General features: G+C 43.7%; 1 protein-coding gene across 1 annotated transcript in view; it reads left to right on the top strand.

The window, feature by feature from the left end:
• The first annotated feature begins 419 nt into the window (after nt 1-419).
• CHRNA1 (cholinergic receptor nicotinic alpha 1 subunit) overlaps nt 420-21,184 on the top strand; it is a 38,571-nt gene continuing 17,806 nt past the window's right edge. Inside the window, exons 1-3 of the mRNA XM_059395491.1 lie at nt 420-501; nt 3,629-3,650; nt 5,733-5,867. Of these exons, the coding sequence (XP_059251474.1) occupies nt 420-501; nt 3,629-3,650; nt 5,733-5,867 (239 nt within the window). The remainder of the gene's footprint in view (nt 502-3,628; nt 3,651-5,732; nt 5,868-21,184) is intronic.

Raw genomic sequence — 21,184 nt, 5'->3', positions numbered from 1 at the left:
GAGACAGGCCCCTCTGGGCAGGAGGGGGTCCCTGGGGCAGCGGCCTTCTGAGGAGATGGCTTCAGTTGTAGGCGGTGGCGAGAGTGGGCAAGGCAGCGGTCAGCCGCTGGTGAGGAGGGGCTCCAGGAGGCCCAGCAGCACCCCTGGCCTGAGGTCGGCCTCCAAGAGCCCATGACGGGACTGTAAATGCCACACGGTGCGGCCAAGCCACTCCTCTGTGGGAACTGGAACTGCACGTTTCCTGCCTTTCATCTTGCCTGTCGGAGAGGAATCTGTCAGGAGCGGCAAACCACAGCCCTGTCACTGGGGCAAGGGGCAAGGCTGTGGCTCCGGGGCGGCGGGCGGGGGTGCGGGGGGCCTGGGAGTGGGCTGGGCCGCCGAGCAGCCGGCCAGCGACAGTGGAGAAGTGCCTGGGCGGCATGGCGGACCGGGCACCATCTACCCAGGCCAGGCCAAGCGAGTCCTTCTGCTGGCCGGGGACGGAGCTGATGCTCAGACAAGGTGCGCGGCCTGGGTGGGGACATATGCTGCCGTTGTCAGAGCCAGACGGCCCGTTCTGGGTTCTTTCTGGGTGACGCTGGGAGAGCTGCGCTTCGGAATTTTATCATTAGCTGGGGGGAGCGTTGGGCCGAGCGTTGGGCCCTGCCTTGACCTCCTGCCAGAGTGGATTTTTGGAGAAGAGCCTGGCTTTCGGAAGGGCCGATTCAGAGAGCACAAAGGCACGCCGTGAACATGCCACATGTAATTTTGGGGTGAGGAAACTGAGTTTTAAAACTCGAACATGAGAATCTGTGCCTGCAAGCAAGTTGTGCTCGCCTTCTTCTCCCTGGGGGTGGCCCAGAGAGCAAGAGGGCACGCCCGCGTCCCGCTCTCCTCCAGGGGAAGAGTTACTTTATTTGAAGTGGGAGAAAATGCAGGACACGATAGACGTGGGATGTCACAGGTCTTTGGAGAGCCAGCACGGCCTGCTCTCTGCGTGTTCTCCTCAGTCCACGTTTGCTTGGTCCCTCCAGCTCCCTACCCTCACCACATCTCCAGCCCCTACACCACACCCATACGCACCACCCCAACCCCTAGGCAGTCAGCTTTTTCTTTCAGCCTCTCCTCCTTAAAGGCATGGGTGTCTTGAGTCCCCTATTAGTGATTCATGCCACACTCCCAGGAAACTCCCTGATGTGTCCCTTAGAATTAACCCAACTGGATTCCCTTGGTCTCACTCTCTTAGCTTACTTCCTCTGAATCTTTCTTTGCCCTCCCTAAGCCATCTGGGAGGTGGCAGACGGTCTCTCTTCATGTCAGGGATGAATTTCCATCTGCAAGGTATCATGGCTCATGCATACGGTACGAGAGAAGGCTCTGGTTTAGGGCAAAAGGGACACGTAAGCCCTGTGTGACTGGGAAGCGGGGGTGTTGGCCTCAGAGCCAGGACCCCGCAAACATGCTCTCAAGGTGACAGTTCTAACAAACGCACAGGAGCCTCCTAACCAACACACTAATTAGCTGCCAGAATAGAAACAGATACAGAACAAGCCTCCAAACTTGCCAGTTATTCTCTAGGGAACACACGCCAAGAATTGGTCTCTGAGAAATTTTCTTTTTAAGAGGCAGAGCTTGAGGGACTATCTGGGAAGGGTCAGATCCTTCAAAACTTAACTCAGAATTCATTGAATTAGACCTAGAACTGGCCTGGCTGGAACCAGGCTGTCACAGTCAGATCTCAAATTAGGGACCCCTTATGGTACATTTCTTCCCACTCAGATTTCAGCTTTCAGATGTATCCTGAAAGCTCTCGGGGTAGGAGTAAAGAAAAGGCCAGATAATGGGACAGCTGTTGTTTGTCGAGGACAAGGAGGGGCCTCCTCCCTATCATCCACAGACCCCTCCAGAGTTAGGGCGTCATGCTCAGAAAGGCTCCTCCAAGTCTGCTTGGGCCAGGAGGAGCATGGAACCGAGGGCTCGGGGGCAGCGGTACAAGCATGACGTCGAAGCTGGGAGGCCCCCGGACCCCACCTCATGCCCTCTGAGCTCAGGATCCCCAGCGTCTTTCTTGAAATGAAAAACAGGCAACATAAATAATTTTAAATGCTTCTGAAGGCAATTTTGCAAAAAAATAGAAAAAAGCAGTCTGTACAAAATTGGCACATTGTACGAGCTCATTAAGAAACAAAAAACTGGTTTTATTCCTCGGACATTTCGCACGGATTAGGAAGGGGGGATAAAGGCATTGCATCCCGTTCAGTTAGGAGGCCAGGTGTCTGAAACTGTATGGAATGTCCACATGCCCTCTGAAGAGCACTATCTCCTATTCTGAGGGAGGACGTCACACGTGGGCTGGCTCCTTCACCCGGTAGTGACGTTTCTCAGAGTGGGGCTTCTCCAACCTGTCTCCTGGTGACACTCCAATGGCAGAGGAGGGTGAACGCATCCCCATGGGGCCGAGGAACTGCTCAAAGACAGGGTGACAGCACCTATCACCGCTGAGCTCTTGCAGCTCAAGACACCCACGTGAATTTTGCATTTGTATTTATTTTCACAGAAAAATCTTGCTTTAAATACTTCATTGGTCGGACCCAGTCCGCAGTCCTGGGAGAGGGCCACATGAAGACAGGCACTCAAAGCCTGGACTAGTCCAACGGCGGGAGCTCGCTCATGGCTAGGACAGGACCTGAGCAAGGCTGCGTTGCCCACAGTAGGCAGGCTGGGGAGGAGCAGGAGGTGCTAAAGCCTGGTCTTCATTCAAGGTAAAGCCTCAGGCACTGAGAGGTGGGAGGTGCCATGGCCAGGCCAGGTCTTTTTACCTCAGAGAGCTCCTGCCCAGTGCAGTCTTTGCTGAGGGAGGAGGAAACTTCCTTTATGGCTCCGCCCACTTTCAGCTGGTGCAGGATTTTCAGGATCTCACCTAACAGGATAGGTCCCGTTCCCTCGAATTAGAGGTTTTCTTTTCCTTCTTCCGATAGTCCTTAGAGTTTCTGTCTAACCACAGAGGATGTAGACAGGAGATGGGAGCAGTAGGCTTTGTCCTGCCTCACCTGGTGGCTTGGTGGGGTCACATCCCATCACCCTCCCAGGACCAATGTCAACCTGTTTTTTGCTCAGCATCACCGGCTGGCTTCTGGCTGGAATTCTGACAGCTAAACAGACACACTTCTTGGTTTACAAGTTGTTATTCTATCACTGTAAGTATTAGTCAACATTTGGGTTTTAGTCATAACATAACTAATGCATAATATTTTTGCTTCACAGCAAATTAAATAAAGAATTGGCAGCACATTAAATAAATGGTTAAATTAATTTTTTTTCCTCCAAGTCTTCAAGTAAAATTGAAGTTCCAGACAGATGCACATATCTATCTGGGAGCTCCAGCTACCCCCCCCTGAAGTCCCTCTAATGTGCCCAAAATTGTGACAAATGAGGCAGAACCACTAACGCCTTAGGTCAGCACATAGAACAAACACATAGATGTCGGCAACTTAAACAGTACCGATTGTGGCCATGCAACAGGCTAATGTCCTTAAAGTTAGTATGACAGATAAAACAGTGCTTGAATAGAATTCAGTCTTGGCTAGCCAATCTTTAAAAGTCTAGCTAGCTAGCAATGAAGCTGACCAATGCTTTAATTTGTCCCAAGGCCTCTATAACAAAAAGATAAGGTAAGACTCCTGAAACGTTCAAGAGCATCCCAACTGTCTGTCAATGAACTACAGAATACTAAATAATTCCGTCCGTGGTGCAGGAACACACAAGGCCATGCTGCTCATGTCTAATTAGCTAAATGGTCCCAAAACCAAATTAAGAAGTACTTAAGAAGATAATGAAAATGAGTCTGGAAACGAGATAACCATCGGTCACTACACGTGGAGATTTAACTTCCCATATCATAAGCCTGCTTTCACTAAAGAAACCCGCTCGTTCATGTCTTTATCGGTTTTTGAACTAGACCAGAGGATGTTTTGGATTCGTGTCATAGGCAGAAGCCTCGTGGTGTATTTCACTGGTGTATCAGAAATTCTCTTTGATTTTTGCCAGATTTTTACCCTGCAGGACTCAGAAGGTTTTACTCACTTTGGAAAAGACAAAGGGCTGACCCCAAGATTACTAGCTCTTTGATAGTGGGCCGCTTTTTAGACAAAGGGATGTCTGAGGCTTTGTTAGAATCGTGCCCCAATGATTAGGGGACAATTGAGGAAAAAGGGAGGACTTGATTGAAAAATTCCAGCACTATTTTTTTTTTAATATTTTATTTATTTATTTGACAGACAGAGATCACAAGTAGGTAGAGAGGCAGGCAGAGAGACAGGAGGAAGCAGGCTTCCTGCCGGAGCCCGATGCGGGGCTGGATCCCAGGACTCTGGGACCATGACCTGAGCCAAAGGCAGTGGCCCAACTCACTGAGCCACCCAGGCACCCCTCCAACGCTATTTTTGAATTCCTTATATTGTCTGCCTTACGATATTCTGAGAGGCATCACAAACTTCTCTTTGGCAACTTTTATTTTATTTTATTAAAAGATGTATTTATTTGACAGAGAGAGAGAGAGAGAGAGCACAAGCAGGGGGAGGAGCAGAGGGAGGAGAGAGAGAGAGAGAATCTCAAGCAGATTCCCTGCTGAGTGTGAAGCCTGACACAGGACTCCATTTCAAGACCCTGAGATCACAACTGGAACCAAAACCAAGATTCAGACACTTAATTCACTGTGCCACCCAGGCGCCCCTTCTTTGGCAATTTTTAAGGTGAAAGGATTATTGCTCCCCATTTTTCACTGTGTGATAAATACAGTCAAAACCCAGCAAAACAGAAGGTTTCGAAGGCTACATACAGTTACTGACCTGATCACATTTCTTGCACCAGTGCATTCATTCCACTGAAAAAAACAGAAAATTTCCATAGTGAAAAATGCATGCAAATGCAAGGTGAAAAATAATGTGTAGGTAACCTATTTTACCAAAAGGATCGTGGCTTTGAGGAAAATAATCAAAAAATGAAATTTAAAAATGTAAAGCCATGTCTCTGCTGAGATAGACATTATACAATACTGTAATATTAGTGCAAGTTTTTTCTGAAGTGAATTCTTTATTAGTTTATTTTTTATAATTCCTGTCACTGTGTCAATAGCAGAACATTCTTGGTCCCAATTAAAACTAATTAAAAGTTATTTAGGGAACACAAGTGAATAACAATGTTTAACAGTTAGCACCTCTCAGAATAGAAACTCAAGCAGCTGACAAAATGGAAGCTGAAAAACATTCATGGTTTTGACTCTCCCAGATCACAGCAAAAACTGGTTTGCTTACATAACCGGTGTAAACCCAGGATCCTACATGGTCTAGTCTTGGCACTTGTTCAGACCTGCAGAAAAATATAATTGAAAACAATTCAAATTTTTCTGTCTCTTGAGAAAATGCCAAAGGTAGGAGTGTGTTTTAAATACCCAGCAAACTCCTTAAAGATACTGTTTGCCCCTGTCTCTTGATGCCTGGTTCTCTGATGGGCTCTCTCGATTGTTTCCCCTTATGCTCCGGAGACCCAGCCTGAGCCTTCTCTCCCACTCCCTGTTTTCTCTGCCTCTGTTCTTCATCTGTCCTTCAGCCTGGCCTCCCAGGCTTCTTTAGTTCTCCTTCCAATTGTAGTTATCCAGTAGCTGTGTGACAAAATTCAAAACACGCCCCTCATTCCAGGCAGGGGCAGGGGTACACGTTAGAATCTGTATCCCTCCCGTTGTTTTTGTGTCTCAGAACGAGAAGCCGGCTGCAGAAGAATTTTGCCACAGAAGCAGTCAAGTGGCTAGACCCCGGAACTTCAGGGGTCAAGGCCCTGCTTCAGTTCCCGCAAGCTTTGCTTTGTCTCACAGCCATCGCTCACACTTGGCCGTGACTCTGCAGTGTCAGAATGACCCAAGATGACGTGTGCTGCGAGAGGATTCTCAGATGTTTATTTCTTCTTATACTCTATATGTTTATAAAATCTTTCACTTAAGCATTCCTTTTGTTTTCTTAAGCTTTTCTTTTATTTATTTTTAAAGATTTTATTTATCCATTTGACAGAGAGACCATAAGCAAGACAAGCTGTAGGCAGAAGGGAGAGGGAGAGGCAGGCTTTGCACTGAGCAAGGAGTCCGATGTGGGGCTCCATCTGAGGACCCTGGAATCATGACCTGAGCCGAAGGCAGCTGCTTAACTGACTGAGCCTCCCACCTTCTCCCCTCCTTCCCTTCGCTTGTGGCCACCTCTGAGGGGCTTCTCGGAGCATACTTTCGACTAAAAGTGTGCAGACGGAGCAACGTGACTAGAATCAGAAACAGCAGACTCTTGTTCTGGAAAGCTCCACTACTTATGAACTAAGTGGTCTTGGCCACCATGACAAGACACCCACTAGGTTGCTGTGCCAGGGAACTGGTACACACTGGGTTCTCCACAAATGGGATTTCCTTCCTATCATTAATCTCAAGGGAACCAAGGAGAGAGTAAAGGTGGATGAGGGCAAATCCATCCCTTCCACTGGAAAAAAGCAGCAGCAAGATGGGGTAGACCCATGGTGAATGGACCATGGTCAGATTACGTAAATGCCTCTGAGGACCTACCACAGACTGGTAGTCTACCAGTCTGTGGTAGGTCCTCAGAGGCATTTATATAATCTGATGATCCAGCACGATTGGATGAAAGTATCAGCTGGGGGCGCCTGGGTGGCTCAGTCGGTTTGGTGTCTGCCTTTGGCTCAAGTCATGATTCTGGGGTCCTGGGATTGAGCCCTGTGTTGGGGGCTCCCTGCTCATTGGGGAGCCTCCTTCTCCCACTCCCTCTGCCTGCTGCTCTCCCTGCTTGTGTGCTCTGCCTGTCAAATAAATAAATCTTTAAAAAAAAAAAAAAAAAACCCAGCCTGTGCACCTGGCACTGAACTGGGCTGGGAAAAAAAAAAAAAAAAGAATTAACATAAACTGATAATTTCAGACAGACTAAGACAATGGCAGAAGCAGGTCTCTTGATGCGAATAGATAAAATCTGGGAGCCTGAAGAAGTCTGGATTTTCAAATGCAGCTTTTTGGCTCTTGAGCTGTCCAGCACAGAGTTCCTTGAAAATGCAAATCCTGTAACATGGAAATGCAGAGTTGGACTCTCTCAGGGACTGAGAACTGACCCCTCTTTCTTGACACTCCTGAGGGGAGACCACTGGTCTAGGGTCCCTGAGAATGTACCCGAGCAGCCTGCCTCCAGGGAAGGAGCCCGCCAGGCTGGCCTGCAGGGCATTTCCGGTTGATGGTCCCCACAGAGCCCAGAGACAGCAGGCAGGACGCCAGCCCAGGCAGTGGTCCCAGCCAGAGGGCCTCGGTTGCTCGGAGGCCACTTAAATAGCCTCCTGTTGCCACCTGCTGGCCACTGCAAGAACTGCTCAGCATTGGAAAAGGGAGGATTTGTTTGGCGGGTAGGTTGGCCAGGCTTCTGAATAGACATGCAGACTCAGTGTTTTCTCCAAAGATGACCTGGGGAGGATCTATTACCATTCCACTCATTAAGCCACACAAGAAGGTGGACTTTTATAAAAGTGATAGCCTCATCCGTGCATGATTTAGTCGATGACAAACACATTTATTGCTATAAACTGGGTACCCTGCAAGGCACTTGGGGTGACTGGAAGTCACACCTCACTCTAACCCCACATGACATTATCCAGGGCGATCTTCTACCCTAATCACTGAATTAGGCTTTACATTTCGTCATTCACTCATGAGCCCCTACCAACTGAATGACTACTATAATGGCAGGTTCCGGGTAAGAAGCAGAGCGTGCAGCGGTGAGTAGAAACAGGTACTGACTCCCCGCTCGTTGGTCCGCTGTCTAGAGGAGACACAGACACTAATCAGATCATCACACAAATAAATGTAACAGTATGCAATAGGTATAATACAAAGTAACTGCAATAAAGGGTTGGTCTAAATGACTTCGATCCATTCTGGAATGGAAATTTGGGCTATTTGATATGCTTTAAAATTATCTAAAATGTTTCATTTGGGATGCCTGGGTGGCTCATTTGGGTAAGCATCTGCCTTCAACTCAGGTCATGATCACAGGGTCCTGGAATCGAGTTCTGAATCAGGGTCCTTGTTCAGTGGGGAGTCTGCTTCTCCCTCTCCCCCTGCCTGCTGTTCCCCCTGCTTGTGCTCTCTCTTTTTCTCCCCTCTCTCTCTCTCTGGCAAACAAAGAAATAAAATCTTAAAAATTATGTTAAATCAAATACATTTTTCATTCTTTGACCCAGCACTTCCACTTTCAGAGATTATCCCAAAGCAACAATCAGAAAATTGGACTTAATTCGTAAGGATGTTCCCTGTATGATTGCTTACAAAAGTGAAAAAGTCAAAATAAAAAAGGCAACCATTCAAAGAGCCAATGAGAAAGGGTTGGTTAAACAAATTATGGTACCCTCAAAAACCAGAATATTCTGGAGTCATTAAAAATAACAATGTAGGGGCGCCTGGGTGGCTCAGTGGGTTAAGCCGCTACCTTCGGCTCAGGTCATGATCTCAGGGTCCTGGGATCGAGTCCCACATCGGGCTCTCTGCTCAGCAGGGAGCCTGCTTCCTTCTCACTCTCTCTCTCTCTGCCTGCCTCTCAGTGTACCTGTAATTTCTCTCTGTCAAATAAATAAATAAAATCTTAAAAAAAAAAATAACAATGTAGAGGGGCTCCTGGGTGGCTCAGTTGGCTAAAAATCTGCCTTTGGCTCAGGTCATGATCCCAGGGTCCTGGGATTGAATTGGGTTCTCTGCTCAGCATGAGCCTGCTTCTCCCTCTCCCTGCCACCCTCCCTACTTATGCATGCTCTCTCTGTGTCAAATAAATAAAATCTTTAAAAAAAAAAAAAAAGTAGAGCCACACTATTTGACTAAGAACATGTTTATTATATACATTGTAAGTTATGGAAAGGTATGTATGGCAAACCCCCATTTGGAAAACATTTTTGTGGGTGTTTTCTTCGAGCTCCCTACTACATAATCAATTTATTTGATTGTCACTGTTGGAGCATTATGATCATCATGCAAATATGCTGTTATTTTCCCCACCCCCTACCCCACAAAAAGGGCATACAACACAAAACCTTCTGTTGGCTCTATTTCTTCACCACCTCATTTGTTACCCCTTTTGTAAGGTCACTCCACCTGCTCCCCTCATACACCTACTCCAGTCAGGTTTTGTATGTGTCAAGGTCACCAGAGGCCTCCATGTTGCTAAACCCAGAGGCATTTCTGTCCTCCTGCCATGGGCTCCCCCAACAGCATTTAACACAGCAGCCCCTCCCGCCTCCTTGTGTGAGTTCTTCCTCTGGCTTCCAGGACCCCACCCTCCGGGATCTCCTGCCTCGTTGGTTCTGCTTTCTCAGGCTTTCCTGCCTTCCTCCTCTTCTTCTCAGCTTTTTTTTTTTTTTTTTTAAAGATTTTATTTATTTGAGAGACACAGAGAGAGCATGACTGGAGGGGAGGGGTCGAGGGAGAGGAAGAAGCAGACTCCGGATTGAGCAGGGAGCCCAATGCAGGGCTGAGTTCATGACCCAGAACCCTGAGATCATGACCTGAGCCAAAGGCAGATGCTTAACTGACTGAGCCACCTAGGCGCCCCTCTTCCTGTTTTTAATGTTAGTTCTCTTCTCTTCCCTGCCTATACTTACTGCTTTGACAGTATCCAGTCATGGCTTTAAGCACCATCTGCCCTCGCCTAGACCTCTCCCCTAATCTCCTGACTCATAAATCTGACTGCCTACTCAGGTTTCTCATAGACATTCCAAACTCAGTGTGTCCCTAATGGAACTTATGACCCTCCCTCCCCATTTAACCTGCTCCGGCCACAGCCTTCCTTAATCCACTTGTTCGCGCCTAAATCCTTCCCAGTGCTCAAGCCAGAACCCTGCAAACCATCTGCAATCATCATCCTCTCTTTCTTTCGTATCCAGATCCAATCCTTTGGGAAATCCTTTTAGCCCTGGGTCAAAATATATTTCCCAAATCCAATGACTTCCCATCACCCTCCCTGCAGCCACTATGGTCCCATCTGCCCCCACCTACCCCCTGGATTACGGTAGTAGCACCTCCCTTGTCTCCCCTACAGCCTCTCGCCACCACAGCAGCTAGAGTGATCCTTTAATGATGTACGTCAGATCACGTCACTCTTGGTCAAAACCCCGCAGAGGTTCCCAGTCTTGCACGAGTAGAAATCTACAAGACACACTGTGTTCTCTCTTTCCCGGCTGCTCTCCGACATCATCTCCTAGGCATCTTCTTGTCTCTCTTCTCTGGCCTGGCTGGCTTCCTTGCAATGTCAGGAGTACACTGGTCCACTTCCCTTAGGGACTTCTGTTGCTGTTCACTCTTGATGGAGTGTTCAACCCAGAGATATCTGCACCTCCTTCAAGTCTGCTCAAATGCCTCACCTTGTGCTTCCATGCTGTTCCCCTCTCTAGCCATCCTGATTCCCCTCACCCTGCTCTACCTTTCTTTTTTCCATTGCATTTTCACGGTAAGATATGAAACAATTTATGTTTAAATTATATATATGTACACATATTATATATGTAATTGTTTATTTTCTCTAACTTAGAATGCATTTTTCTTGAGGAACAGAAATCTTCATCTGTTTAATGATGTATCTCAAATGCCTAGAACTGTGCTTGGTTCGTAGTAATGTCCAAGAAAAAAAAATTTAACTTAAAAAAAATTTTTTTAATGTATTTATTTGAAAGAGAGAGCACAAGTTTTCAGAGTAGAAGTGAAAGACAGAGGGAGAGGGAGAAGCGAACTCCCTGCTGAGCAGGCAGCCCAACACGGGGCTTGATCTTAGGCCCCCAGGATCATGACCTGAGCCAAAGGCAGAAGCTTAACTGATTAAGCCACCCAGGCACCCCAGCTTTTTTTTTTTTTAAGTAATACCGACACCTGAAGTGGGTCTTGAACTCACAACCCTGAGATCAAGAGTTGCATACTCCACTGACTAGTCAGCCAAGTGCCCAGAAAACATATTTATAATAAATGAATTTCACAAAGTATATGTATATCAAAATCATCACATTGTGTATTTAAAATATCTTATAATTTTATTTGTCAATTATAACTCAATAAAGCTGAAAAAAAGATTAATATTCTCCTGAAAGTAGCATTTCCTTAGTAGTGGTTAATCCATGAAAGCCTATAAATTAAATAAACTCTTGACTTTAAGTAACATAAAGTAAGGATCTGGGATAGTGAAAAATAAGTAGATAAATGAATGCAGGTAAAGGGTCTGAACAGATAAAAACTAACCCACTAACCATGAAAATTTCTGGTTGGAAGGATAATGGATAAACATTGTTCTTGTTCATTGGTTTTTAATTTTTCTACAATAAATTTGAATTACTTAAATATACATTTTGGGAAAAAATAGGTTTACTACTGAGGATAACAAGTTTTAATTAATTATTTTTTAGTCTATAGTTTCCACTGTTCGTCTATAGAAGAGAACTGGTAAGATGGTAGAAATGTGGGAAAGGCACCCATTTACATTATTGTGAAGACATTACGAAGCTCCTGCCCAGATAGCGGGAGAAGTTCTGTCTTGATTTGAGTTCCCCCAGAAGCAGAGCCGGTAAGGGGTCTATCTGGGAGGTACAGGGTGAACAAAGTGAGACAGAGAAGAGAAGGAAGCCAATAAAGGGAGGGCTGTCCAGCCATTTCCACCGCGGGCAGTGGGGAGTCCATCACAGATGAACTCTGAGTCAAGCACAGAGTGTGCCTCAGTTGCCCCATCTGATGGGTGAGGAAACTGGGGTATCTGTCCACCTACCACGGTGGAGGGCTGTTTCCGGAGCCATTCATGCTCTTACATTTCTAGCTTGTCCCATGTATTCCTGTAGCCAGAAAAACAATCCCTGGGGCAGCTGTTGGCAGTAAGCAGAGCTTTCAGAGTAGAAGTGAAAGACAAGAGGATATGGGGCAGGCGAGCGAGGGCCCCGAGAGGGTCTGCAATGGTTCCTTGATTAGACCCTGACTTTGCTCTGGGGAGGAGCTCCCTTCTCTGTTGTTCCCTGTGGTTCCTCGCTGGGCCCCTGCAGGTCTTGCTTGTGCATTCTCGTCCATGACCACATCTCAAGTGGGCAGCCGGGATAGTGCCCTCTCTGGGAGCCTGTGCAGCTGTTGTAGCATGTTTGGGCATCCAAGGACTGTTTAAATGTCTGAACAACCCACTAGTTTTTGTAGTCTGGGTTCAAGAACTCTTTGACAATACAATTCCTCCCAACACTTAGTGAACTTCTGAAATATTTGTTTTCAGTGATTTCCATGTGCCAGTATGCACACATAAGGTCCTTCATTAGACCTAACTCTCAAGCCAGATTTACTTCTTTGCATTCTAACCCCCATGCCTCTCTCCTTCAACTTAATGGCAACCATCTTGAAGCTACCTGGGAAAAACAAAAAACAAAAAACAAAAAACCATCTTGAGTGTGAAGAAAGCATCCTTAAACTGCAATCGTAAAACTACCTGCTTAAAAAGAAGTTTTAATGGGCTTTTGTTGCTCAAAGGCTTTTTTCTATGTTATCCACTTACATTTTGGGAATCAAAGCAGAAGCCTCCAAATTTCTGGACTCATTGTATTCCCTTTCATGTTTCCTCTTAAAGCAGCTGATTCTTGCCTGAGCTTGACTCTTACGCGACACACTAAGCAAAGCAAATAAGAACCAATGTGCACGATTTTGGGGTTTTCCAACTTCTTTTAGAACCATGGCTCAGTAGACATTTTGCTCACCAAGTAACTGAGGACAGCAGTTTTATTAAATAATTTGCTGTTACATAACATGGGTTTTCTTCTTGTCAGCCTCTAATACCAATTTTCTTGCCTTCCTCTACAGTGCTATATATTTTAGGGTTTATTCTTAGTCCCAGGACCCCAAGAAAAGGAGTAAATTTTGTACTAATACAAATAACACTAGCTACTCTATTAAACAAACAAACAAAACAAGAATTTCAATGGCTTAACCCGATGAAAGTTTTGTTTTCACTCACGAAATAGAGCTGCGTGGTGACAGGTCAGTGGGTACCCTCCTCCACAAAGTCAGTCAAGGATCCAGGATGTTGTAAGCAAAGTCACCTCCAACATGTGGTTTCCAACAGGGTCATGTCCATTCCAGCTAGTCAGAAGACTAAAGAGCATGAGGCTTAAAGATGGCAGAGCTGGAGGAGTCTGAGCTCATCTCATCCCATGTGTACAACTAGATAACACTCACATCAGTGTAAATAAACCAGAAAATGACTGGTAAACAGACTCTCCACAGCTAAACGTAGAGAAAAATCCTCATCGAAGAGGACAGGAAGGGCAAAGATGTGTTGTGGGTCAAAAGGGCCCTTGCAATTGGCCACAAAAGGGAGAGATGCTGCTGGCATGGAGAGAGGAGAGAAACAGACCCTTACCCCGGGGACCCCAGCACCCCAGGCACAGCATGTGGAAGATGAATCCCCATAACATTCGCCTTTGAAGGCCCAAGGGACCTGGCTTCATGAGTTTTTTTTAATAATCAGTGGGACTTAACACCTGGAACTTTAAAAATCATTGAGCTTGGGGTGCCTGGGTAACTCAGTGGGTTAAAGCCTTTGCCTTCGGCTCAGGTCATGATCTCAGGGTCCTGGGATTGAGCCCCACATTGGGCTCTCTGCTCAGCAGGGAGCCTGCACCCCCCAACCCCCGCCTGCCTCTCTGTCTACTTGTGATCTCTGTCAAATAAACAAACAAAATCTTAAAAAAAAAAAAAGTGAGCTTGGCTCTGACAGAGCCAGGAAAGTGATAGGAAACTGAGTGCCCACTCTTAAAGAGGCAGCAAAACAAACAGTCCTGTGGAAACACAGCAGTTAGAAAATGCCTGGGGTATATAGGAGGGAGATTTGTTTACTAATCTCACAGCATGTGCTAGAGAGGCAGGGAAGTTTGGGAGATACACAGACACCTGCGGGAACCAACAGAATGCCAACACTTTCCACCTAGCTTGCTAATAGTTCACCCTGCGCCTATGCTCTCCTGCAGACTTGTCCCCTCCACCTCAGCCTGGGCAATTTTCCCAGGCAGATGCAGTTCTCCTCCCATCAGGCACCAGGTAGACCTTCTGGCATTGCACGTCCTGCCCCCAAGTTCTCCTGCAGACCTGCATCCTCCAATACGCCTTTGGTCAAAGCCTATCTGAAGCAGTGTCACAAGGCGTGCAGTGTGCAAGCAGCCCTTGCAGGGGCCAGAACCACTCCATAGTGACTCCTGCCCTAGGCAGAGGGGAACATAACCACACACACCAGTCAGACTGTAGCCCCAAGAGTGGGCTGGGAACCAACAGTTGATCTGTTTGCAGACCTGGCCCACCCACAAAAGCATCTCAGAGGACAACACAGGGAGGGTTCCTTGCATTTTGGGGCTACTGCATCTCTGGCAAACATCTGGTCTGACTTGACTAAAGCCCAAAATGGCCCCAGACTGGTCCACTAAAAACACAGGGACCAAAACCTATCCACAGCAGTCAGAGAGTCATCACAGACAACTGGACTGAAGGCAAATACAACTCAGCCACATGGTAAGATGCACACAACACACATGGGAGAAACCCCTGAAGTGCCAGGTTCACTAGACATTGTACTTCAGGGCACCACAGGACCTCTTTTTCATAAGGCCACTATTTTTAAGAGCAGGAGACACAGCTGACTTTCCAAACACAGAAACAGACACAGAAAGTTAGACAAAATGAGGAAACAGAAGAACATGTCCCAAATGAAAGAATAGGACAAAATCACAGCAAGAGAGCTAAATCAAATGGAGACAAGTAATATTCCTGATAATTTCTTTTTAAGATTTTATTTTTAAGTAATCTCTACACCCAACATGGGGCTTGAACTTACAACTCTGAGATCAAGAGTTGCATGCTTTTCCAACTGATCCAGGCTGGTGCCCCAGATAGATAATTTAAATTAATGATCATAATGATACTTACTGGACTTGAAAAAAGAATGGAAGACCTCGGTGAGACCTTCAACAAAGAGACAGAAAACATAAAAAAGAACCAATCAGAGATGAATAACTCAATAACTGAAATTAAAAATATACTAGAAAGAATAGCAGACTAGAGGAAGCAGAAGACCAGATCAATGACCTGGAGAACAGAGTAATAGAAAGCAACCAAGCTGAACAGGAGAGAGAAAAATGAATAATATTAATAAAAATAGACTGAGTACTCAGTGATGTCATCAAGAATAATAACATTCACATTACAGGGATCCCAGAAGAGAGAGAAAAGAGGGCAGAAAATTTATTTGAAGAAATAACAGTTGAAAACTTCTCAAATCTGGGGAAGAAAAAAGAAATTTAGAGACAGGAGACAACAAAATCAACCCAAGGAGATCCACACCAAAACTTTAGAGAAAAGTTAAAATGGCAGAAAGTACTAATAAAGAGAGAATTTTAAAAGCAGCAAGAGAGGGGCACCTGGGTGGCTCAGTTGGTAAACGGCTGCTTTTGGCTCAAGTCATGATCTCATCATCCTGGGATTGAGCCCCACGTCAGGATCCCTGCTCAGCAGAGAGCCTACTTCTCCCTCTCCTTCTGCCTGCCACTCTGCCTACTTGTGCTCTCTCTCTGTCTCTCTGTCAAATAAATAAATAAGGGCACCTGGGTGGCTCAGTGGGTTAAAGCCTCTGCCTTCGGCTCAGTTCGTGGTCCCAGGGTCCTGGGATCAAGCCCCGCATTGGGCTCTCTGCTCATCGGGGAGCCTGCTTCCCTTCCTCTCTCTCTGCCTGCCTCTCCGCCTACTTGTGATCTGTGTCTGTCAAATAAATGAATAAAATCTTTTAAAAAATTCTTTAAAAAATAAATAAAATATATATTAAAAAAAACAGTAAGAGAAAAGAAAATGGTTACATAAGGGAAAACTCAATGTTATCAGCTGATTTTTCAGTAGAAATATTGCAGGCCAGAAGAGAGTAGCAGGACAAACAAACAAACAAAACACCAAAAAACCCTGCAGCCAAGAATCCTCTATCCAGCAAAGCTATCATTCAGGGTAGAGGTAGAGATGAAGAGTTTCCCAGGTAAACAAAAGTTAAAGGAATTCACAAGCACTAAATCAGCCTTACAAGAAATGTTAAAGAGGACCCTGTGAGTAGAAAGGAAAGACCATAAGCAGGAAAAATAGGAAGCACAAAAGTATATCTATAAAATTAAGTATATCTATAAAAATCAGTCAAGGGAATCACAAAATAAAAGAATGAAAAGTATGACACCATATATCTAAAAATGGTGGGGAGAAAAATAAAAAGTTAGTGCTTTTAGAATGGGTTCAAACTTAAACAACCATCAACTTAATAGAGACTGCTATAGGCACAAGATGTTACAAATAAACCTGATGGTAGCCCAAGCAAAAACCAGTAATAGATACACGAAAAATAGAAAGGAAACCAAGTATATCACTAATGAAAGCCAACAAACTACAAGAGAAGAGAACAAGAGAAGAAAGGAGCAGAAAAGACCTATAAAAACAAACATAAAACAAGTAACACAATGGCAGTAAGTACATACCTATCAATCATTACTTTAAATGTAAATGTAATGTAAATATAAACTGCTCCAGTCAAAAGACATACAAATGGATAAAAAAACCAGACGCATCTATATGGTGCCCACAAGAGACTCATTTCAAACCTAAAGATACATGCAGATTGCAAGTGAAGAAATTGGCTAAATGGGTGAAAGGTATTAAGGAGAGCACTTTTTGGGTTGAGCCCTGGGTGTTGTATCTAAGTGATGAATCACTAAGTTCTACTCCTGAAACCAGTATTACACTAATTGTCAACTAACTAGAATTTAAGTAAAAATTTGGAAGAATGAATGAATGAATGAATAAAAAGAAAGAAAAAAAAGTGAAGGAATGGAAAAAGCATTTGTCATGCAAATGGAAGTGAAAAGGAAGCCAGGGTAGGAATACTTAGATTGGACAAAATAGAGTTTAAAACAAAGACTGTAATAACAAGAGACAAAGAACACTACATAGTCATAGTCATAGTCATAAAATAAAATTGTTATACCCAATAAGAAGGTATAGCAATCGTAAATATTTATGCACCAAACATGGGAACACCCAAATACATAAAGCAGCTAAAAACAAACATACAGGAAGTAATTGATAGTAACGGAATAACAGTGCAGGACTTTACTGCTCCACTTAAACCAATCATCCAGACAGAAAATCAATTAAAAAAACAGTAGCTTTGGACCAGGAGGACTTAACAGATATATTCAGAATATTCCATCATAATATAGTGGGACATACATTCTTTTCAAGTGCACATGGAATATTCTCCAGAATAGATCATATCTTAGGTGACAAAACCAATACAAACAAGTTCAAAAAGACTGAAGTCATACCGTGCATCTTTTCTGACCACAACATTATGAAACTAGAAATCAACCACAAGAAAAAATCTGCAAAGAACAGAAATACACGGAGGTTAAATAACATGCTACCAAACAATGAACGGGTCATCCAAGAAATAAGAGAGGAAATTGAAAAATATGTGGAGACAAATAAAAATGAAAGCAAAACAGTCCAAAATCTTTGGGATATAATAAAAGCTGTTCTAAGAGGGAAGTTTGCAGCAATGCAAACCTACCTCAAGAAGCAAGAAAAATTTCAAATAAATAACTGAAAATTATACCTAAAGAAGACAGAGAGAGAAGAACAAACAAAACTCCAAACCAGTAGAAGGAATGAAATTAGATTAGAGCAGAAATAAATGATATAGAAACTAAAAAGAGAGAGAAGATTGATGAAGCCAGGAGCTGGTTCTTTAAAAAGATCAACAAAATTGATAAACCTGTAAACAGACTCATCAGGAAGGAAGAAAGGAAGCAAGCAGGGAAGGAAGCAAGTCAGCCAGCCCACCCAAGTAAACAACATCAGAAATGAGAGAGGAGAAATAACAACTGATACCAGAGATACAAAAGGATTATAAGAAAATATTATGAAAAATTATATATCAACAAATTGGCCAGCCTAGAAGAAATGGATAAATTCCTAGAAACATAAAACCTCCCAAAACTGATTCGGGAATAAACAGAAAATCTGAACAGAGAGATTACTATCAATGAAATTGAATCAGTAATCAAAAAACTCCCAAGAAACAAAAGTCCAGGACCAGATAGCTTCACTGGTGAATTCTACCAAACATGTATTTATTTATTTATTTAGGTGGAGTGGTTTGGGGAAGAGGGAGAGGGAGACAGAGAATCTTAAGCAGGCTCACCCCAGTACAGAGCCTGAGGCAAGGCTTGATCTCACAACTCTGAGATCATGACCTGAGCCAAAATCAAGAGTTGGAGGTTTAACCAACTGAGGCATTCAGGAGCCCCTCTACCAAAATTTAAAGAATTTTATTATTTTTTTTACAAGATTTTATTTTTTTGATAGAGAAATCACAAGTAGGCAGAGAGTTGGGCAGAAAGGGCAGGGCGGGGGGGGGTCTCCTGCTGAAAAGAGAGTCTGATATGGGGCTCAATCCCAGGGCCCCAAGATCATGGCCTGAGCTGAAGGCAGAGGATTAACCCACTGAGCCACCCAGGCACTCCAAGAATTTTATTCTTTAAAGAAAATTAGAGAATTCTATTCTTCTGAAACTATTTGAAAAAAAATAGAAAAGAAAGGAAAGCTTCCAAAATCATTCCATGAGGCCCTGATACCAAAACCAGATAGACACTACAGAAAAAGAGAAATATAGGCCAATAACTCTGATGAACATAGAAGCAAAAATCCTTGCAAAATATTAGCAAATTGCATCAAACAATACATTAAAAAAGTCATTCATCACCATCATATACTGAGATTTGTTCTCAGTATACAAGGGTGGTTCAATATTTGCAAATCAGTCAATGTGATACATCACACTGTGATATATCACATCAGTAAGAGAAAGGAGAGGGGTACCTGATGGTTCAGTTGATAGAACGTGTGACACTTCATCTCGGGATTGTAAGTTCAAACCCTGTACTGGGTATAGAGATCACTTAAAAATAAAATCTAAACAAACAAACAAACAAACAGAAAGACAAGAGAAAGGATTAAAACAATATGACCATTTCAACAGATGCAGAAAAAGCATTTGACAAAATACAATATCCATTCTTGATAAAAATCCTTAACAAAGTAGATTTAGAAGGAACATATCTCAACATAATAAAGGCCATTTATGAAAAACCCACAACTAACATCATACTTAATGGGGGAAAACTAACAGCTTTTCCCCTGAGATCAGGAATAAGACAAGAATAAACACTCAGCATTTATTTATTTATTTATTTTTTTAAAAGTAGGCTCCATGCCCAGCCTGGAGCCCAGCATGGGACCTGAATTCACGACCCTGAGATCAAGGTGAGCTGAGGTCAAGTTATCGAGCTGACATTGAGAATCAGATGCTTAACCGCGTGAGCCACCCAGATGCCCCTGCTCTCACCACTTTTATTCAGCATTGTACCGGAAGTCCTAGCCACAGCAATCAGACAAAAAAAGAAATAAAAGACATCCAAATTGGTAAGGAAGAGGTAATATTTTCACTATTTCCAGATGACATGCTATTATGTATAGAAAACCCTGAAGACTTCACCAAAAAACTACTAGAACTAATAGAGGAATTCAGTAAGGTCACAGGATACAAAACCAATGTACAGAAATCCATTGCATTTCCATACACTAATAATGAAGTAGCAGAAAGAGAAATTAAGAAAACAATCCCATTTTTAATTGCATCAAAATAATAAAATATCTAGGAATTAATTAAGGAGCCAAAAGAGCTATACTCTGAAATCCATAAAACACTGATGAAAGAAAGTGAAGACAACACAAACAAATGGAAAGATATTCCATGCTTATGGATTGGAAGAACACATATTGTTAAAATGTCCATACAACCCAAAGCAATCTACAAATTAAATGCAATCCCTATCAAAATACTAACAGCACTGTTCACAGAACAGATAACATTAAAATTTGTAGGAACCACAAAAGATCCTGAATACCCAAGGCGATCTTTAAAAAGAAGAACAAAACTGGAGGTATCACAATCCCAGGTACCAAGATATAATACAGAGCTATAGTAATCAAAACACTATTGTACTGGCACAAAAAGAGACACATAGAGCAATAGAACAGAATAGAGAGCACAGAAAGACAACCATGATTATGTGGTCAATTAATCTTTGACAAAGGAGGCAAGAATATGCAATGGGAAAAAGTCAGTCTCTTCAACTGGTGTTAGGAAAACTGGACAGCTACTTGCAAAAGAATGAACTGGACCACTTTCTCACACCATACACAAAAATAAACTGAAAATGAATTAAAGGCCTAAATGTGAGGCCTGAAACCATAAAAATCCTAGAAGAGAGGATTTTGACATTGGCCATAGCCATATTTTTCTGGCTATGTCTCCCAAGGCAAGGGAAACAAAAGCAAAAATAAACTATTGGGATTACATCAAAATAAAAAATTTCTGCACAGTAAGGAAACAATCAACAAAACTAAAAGACATCCCACCAAGTGGGGGAAGATATTTGCAGATGACATGTGCAATAAAAAGTTAGTATCCAGAATATATAAAGAACTTATACAACTCAAAAAAACAAGTAATCCAACCAAAAAAATGGGCAGAAGACATGAACAGACATTTCTCCAAAGAAGATATGTAGATGGCCATCAGATACATGAAAAGATGCTCAACATCCCTGGTCATCAGGAAAATGCAAATGAAAACCACAATGAGGGGGCGCCTGGGTGGCTCAGTCAGTTAAGCGTCTACCTTCGGCTCAGGTCATGATCCCAGGGTCCCAGGATTGAGCCCTGCATAGGGCTCCTTGCTCAGAGGGGTGGGGGGGAGCCGCTTCTCTCTCTGCCTGCAGCTCCCCTTGCTTGTGTGTGCACGCCTCTCTCTCTCTGGCAAATAAATAAAATATAAAGATGAAATGAAATAAAATAAATTAAAAAACAAAAAACAGAACCACAATGAGATATCATCTCACACTGGTCAGAATGTTTAAACAACAGCAACAACACAGGAAACAAGTGTTGGTGAGGATGCGGAGAAAGGGGAACCCTCTGATACTGCTGGTGGGAATGCAAGCTGGTGCTGTCACTGTGGAAAACGGTATGGAGGTTCCT

This window comes from Mustela nigripes, chromosome 3 (assembly GCF_022355385.1).
Source record: "Mustela nigripes isolate SB6536 chromosome 3, MUSNIG.SB6536, whole genome shotgun sequence".
NCBI classification, from domain to species: Eukaryota; Metazoa; Chordata; class Mammalia; order Carnivora; family Mustelidae; genus Mustela; species Mustela nigripes.
The sequence above is the reverse complement of the archived record's forward strand: the minus strand, read 5'-3'. Positions and strand labels throughout refer to the sequence as shown.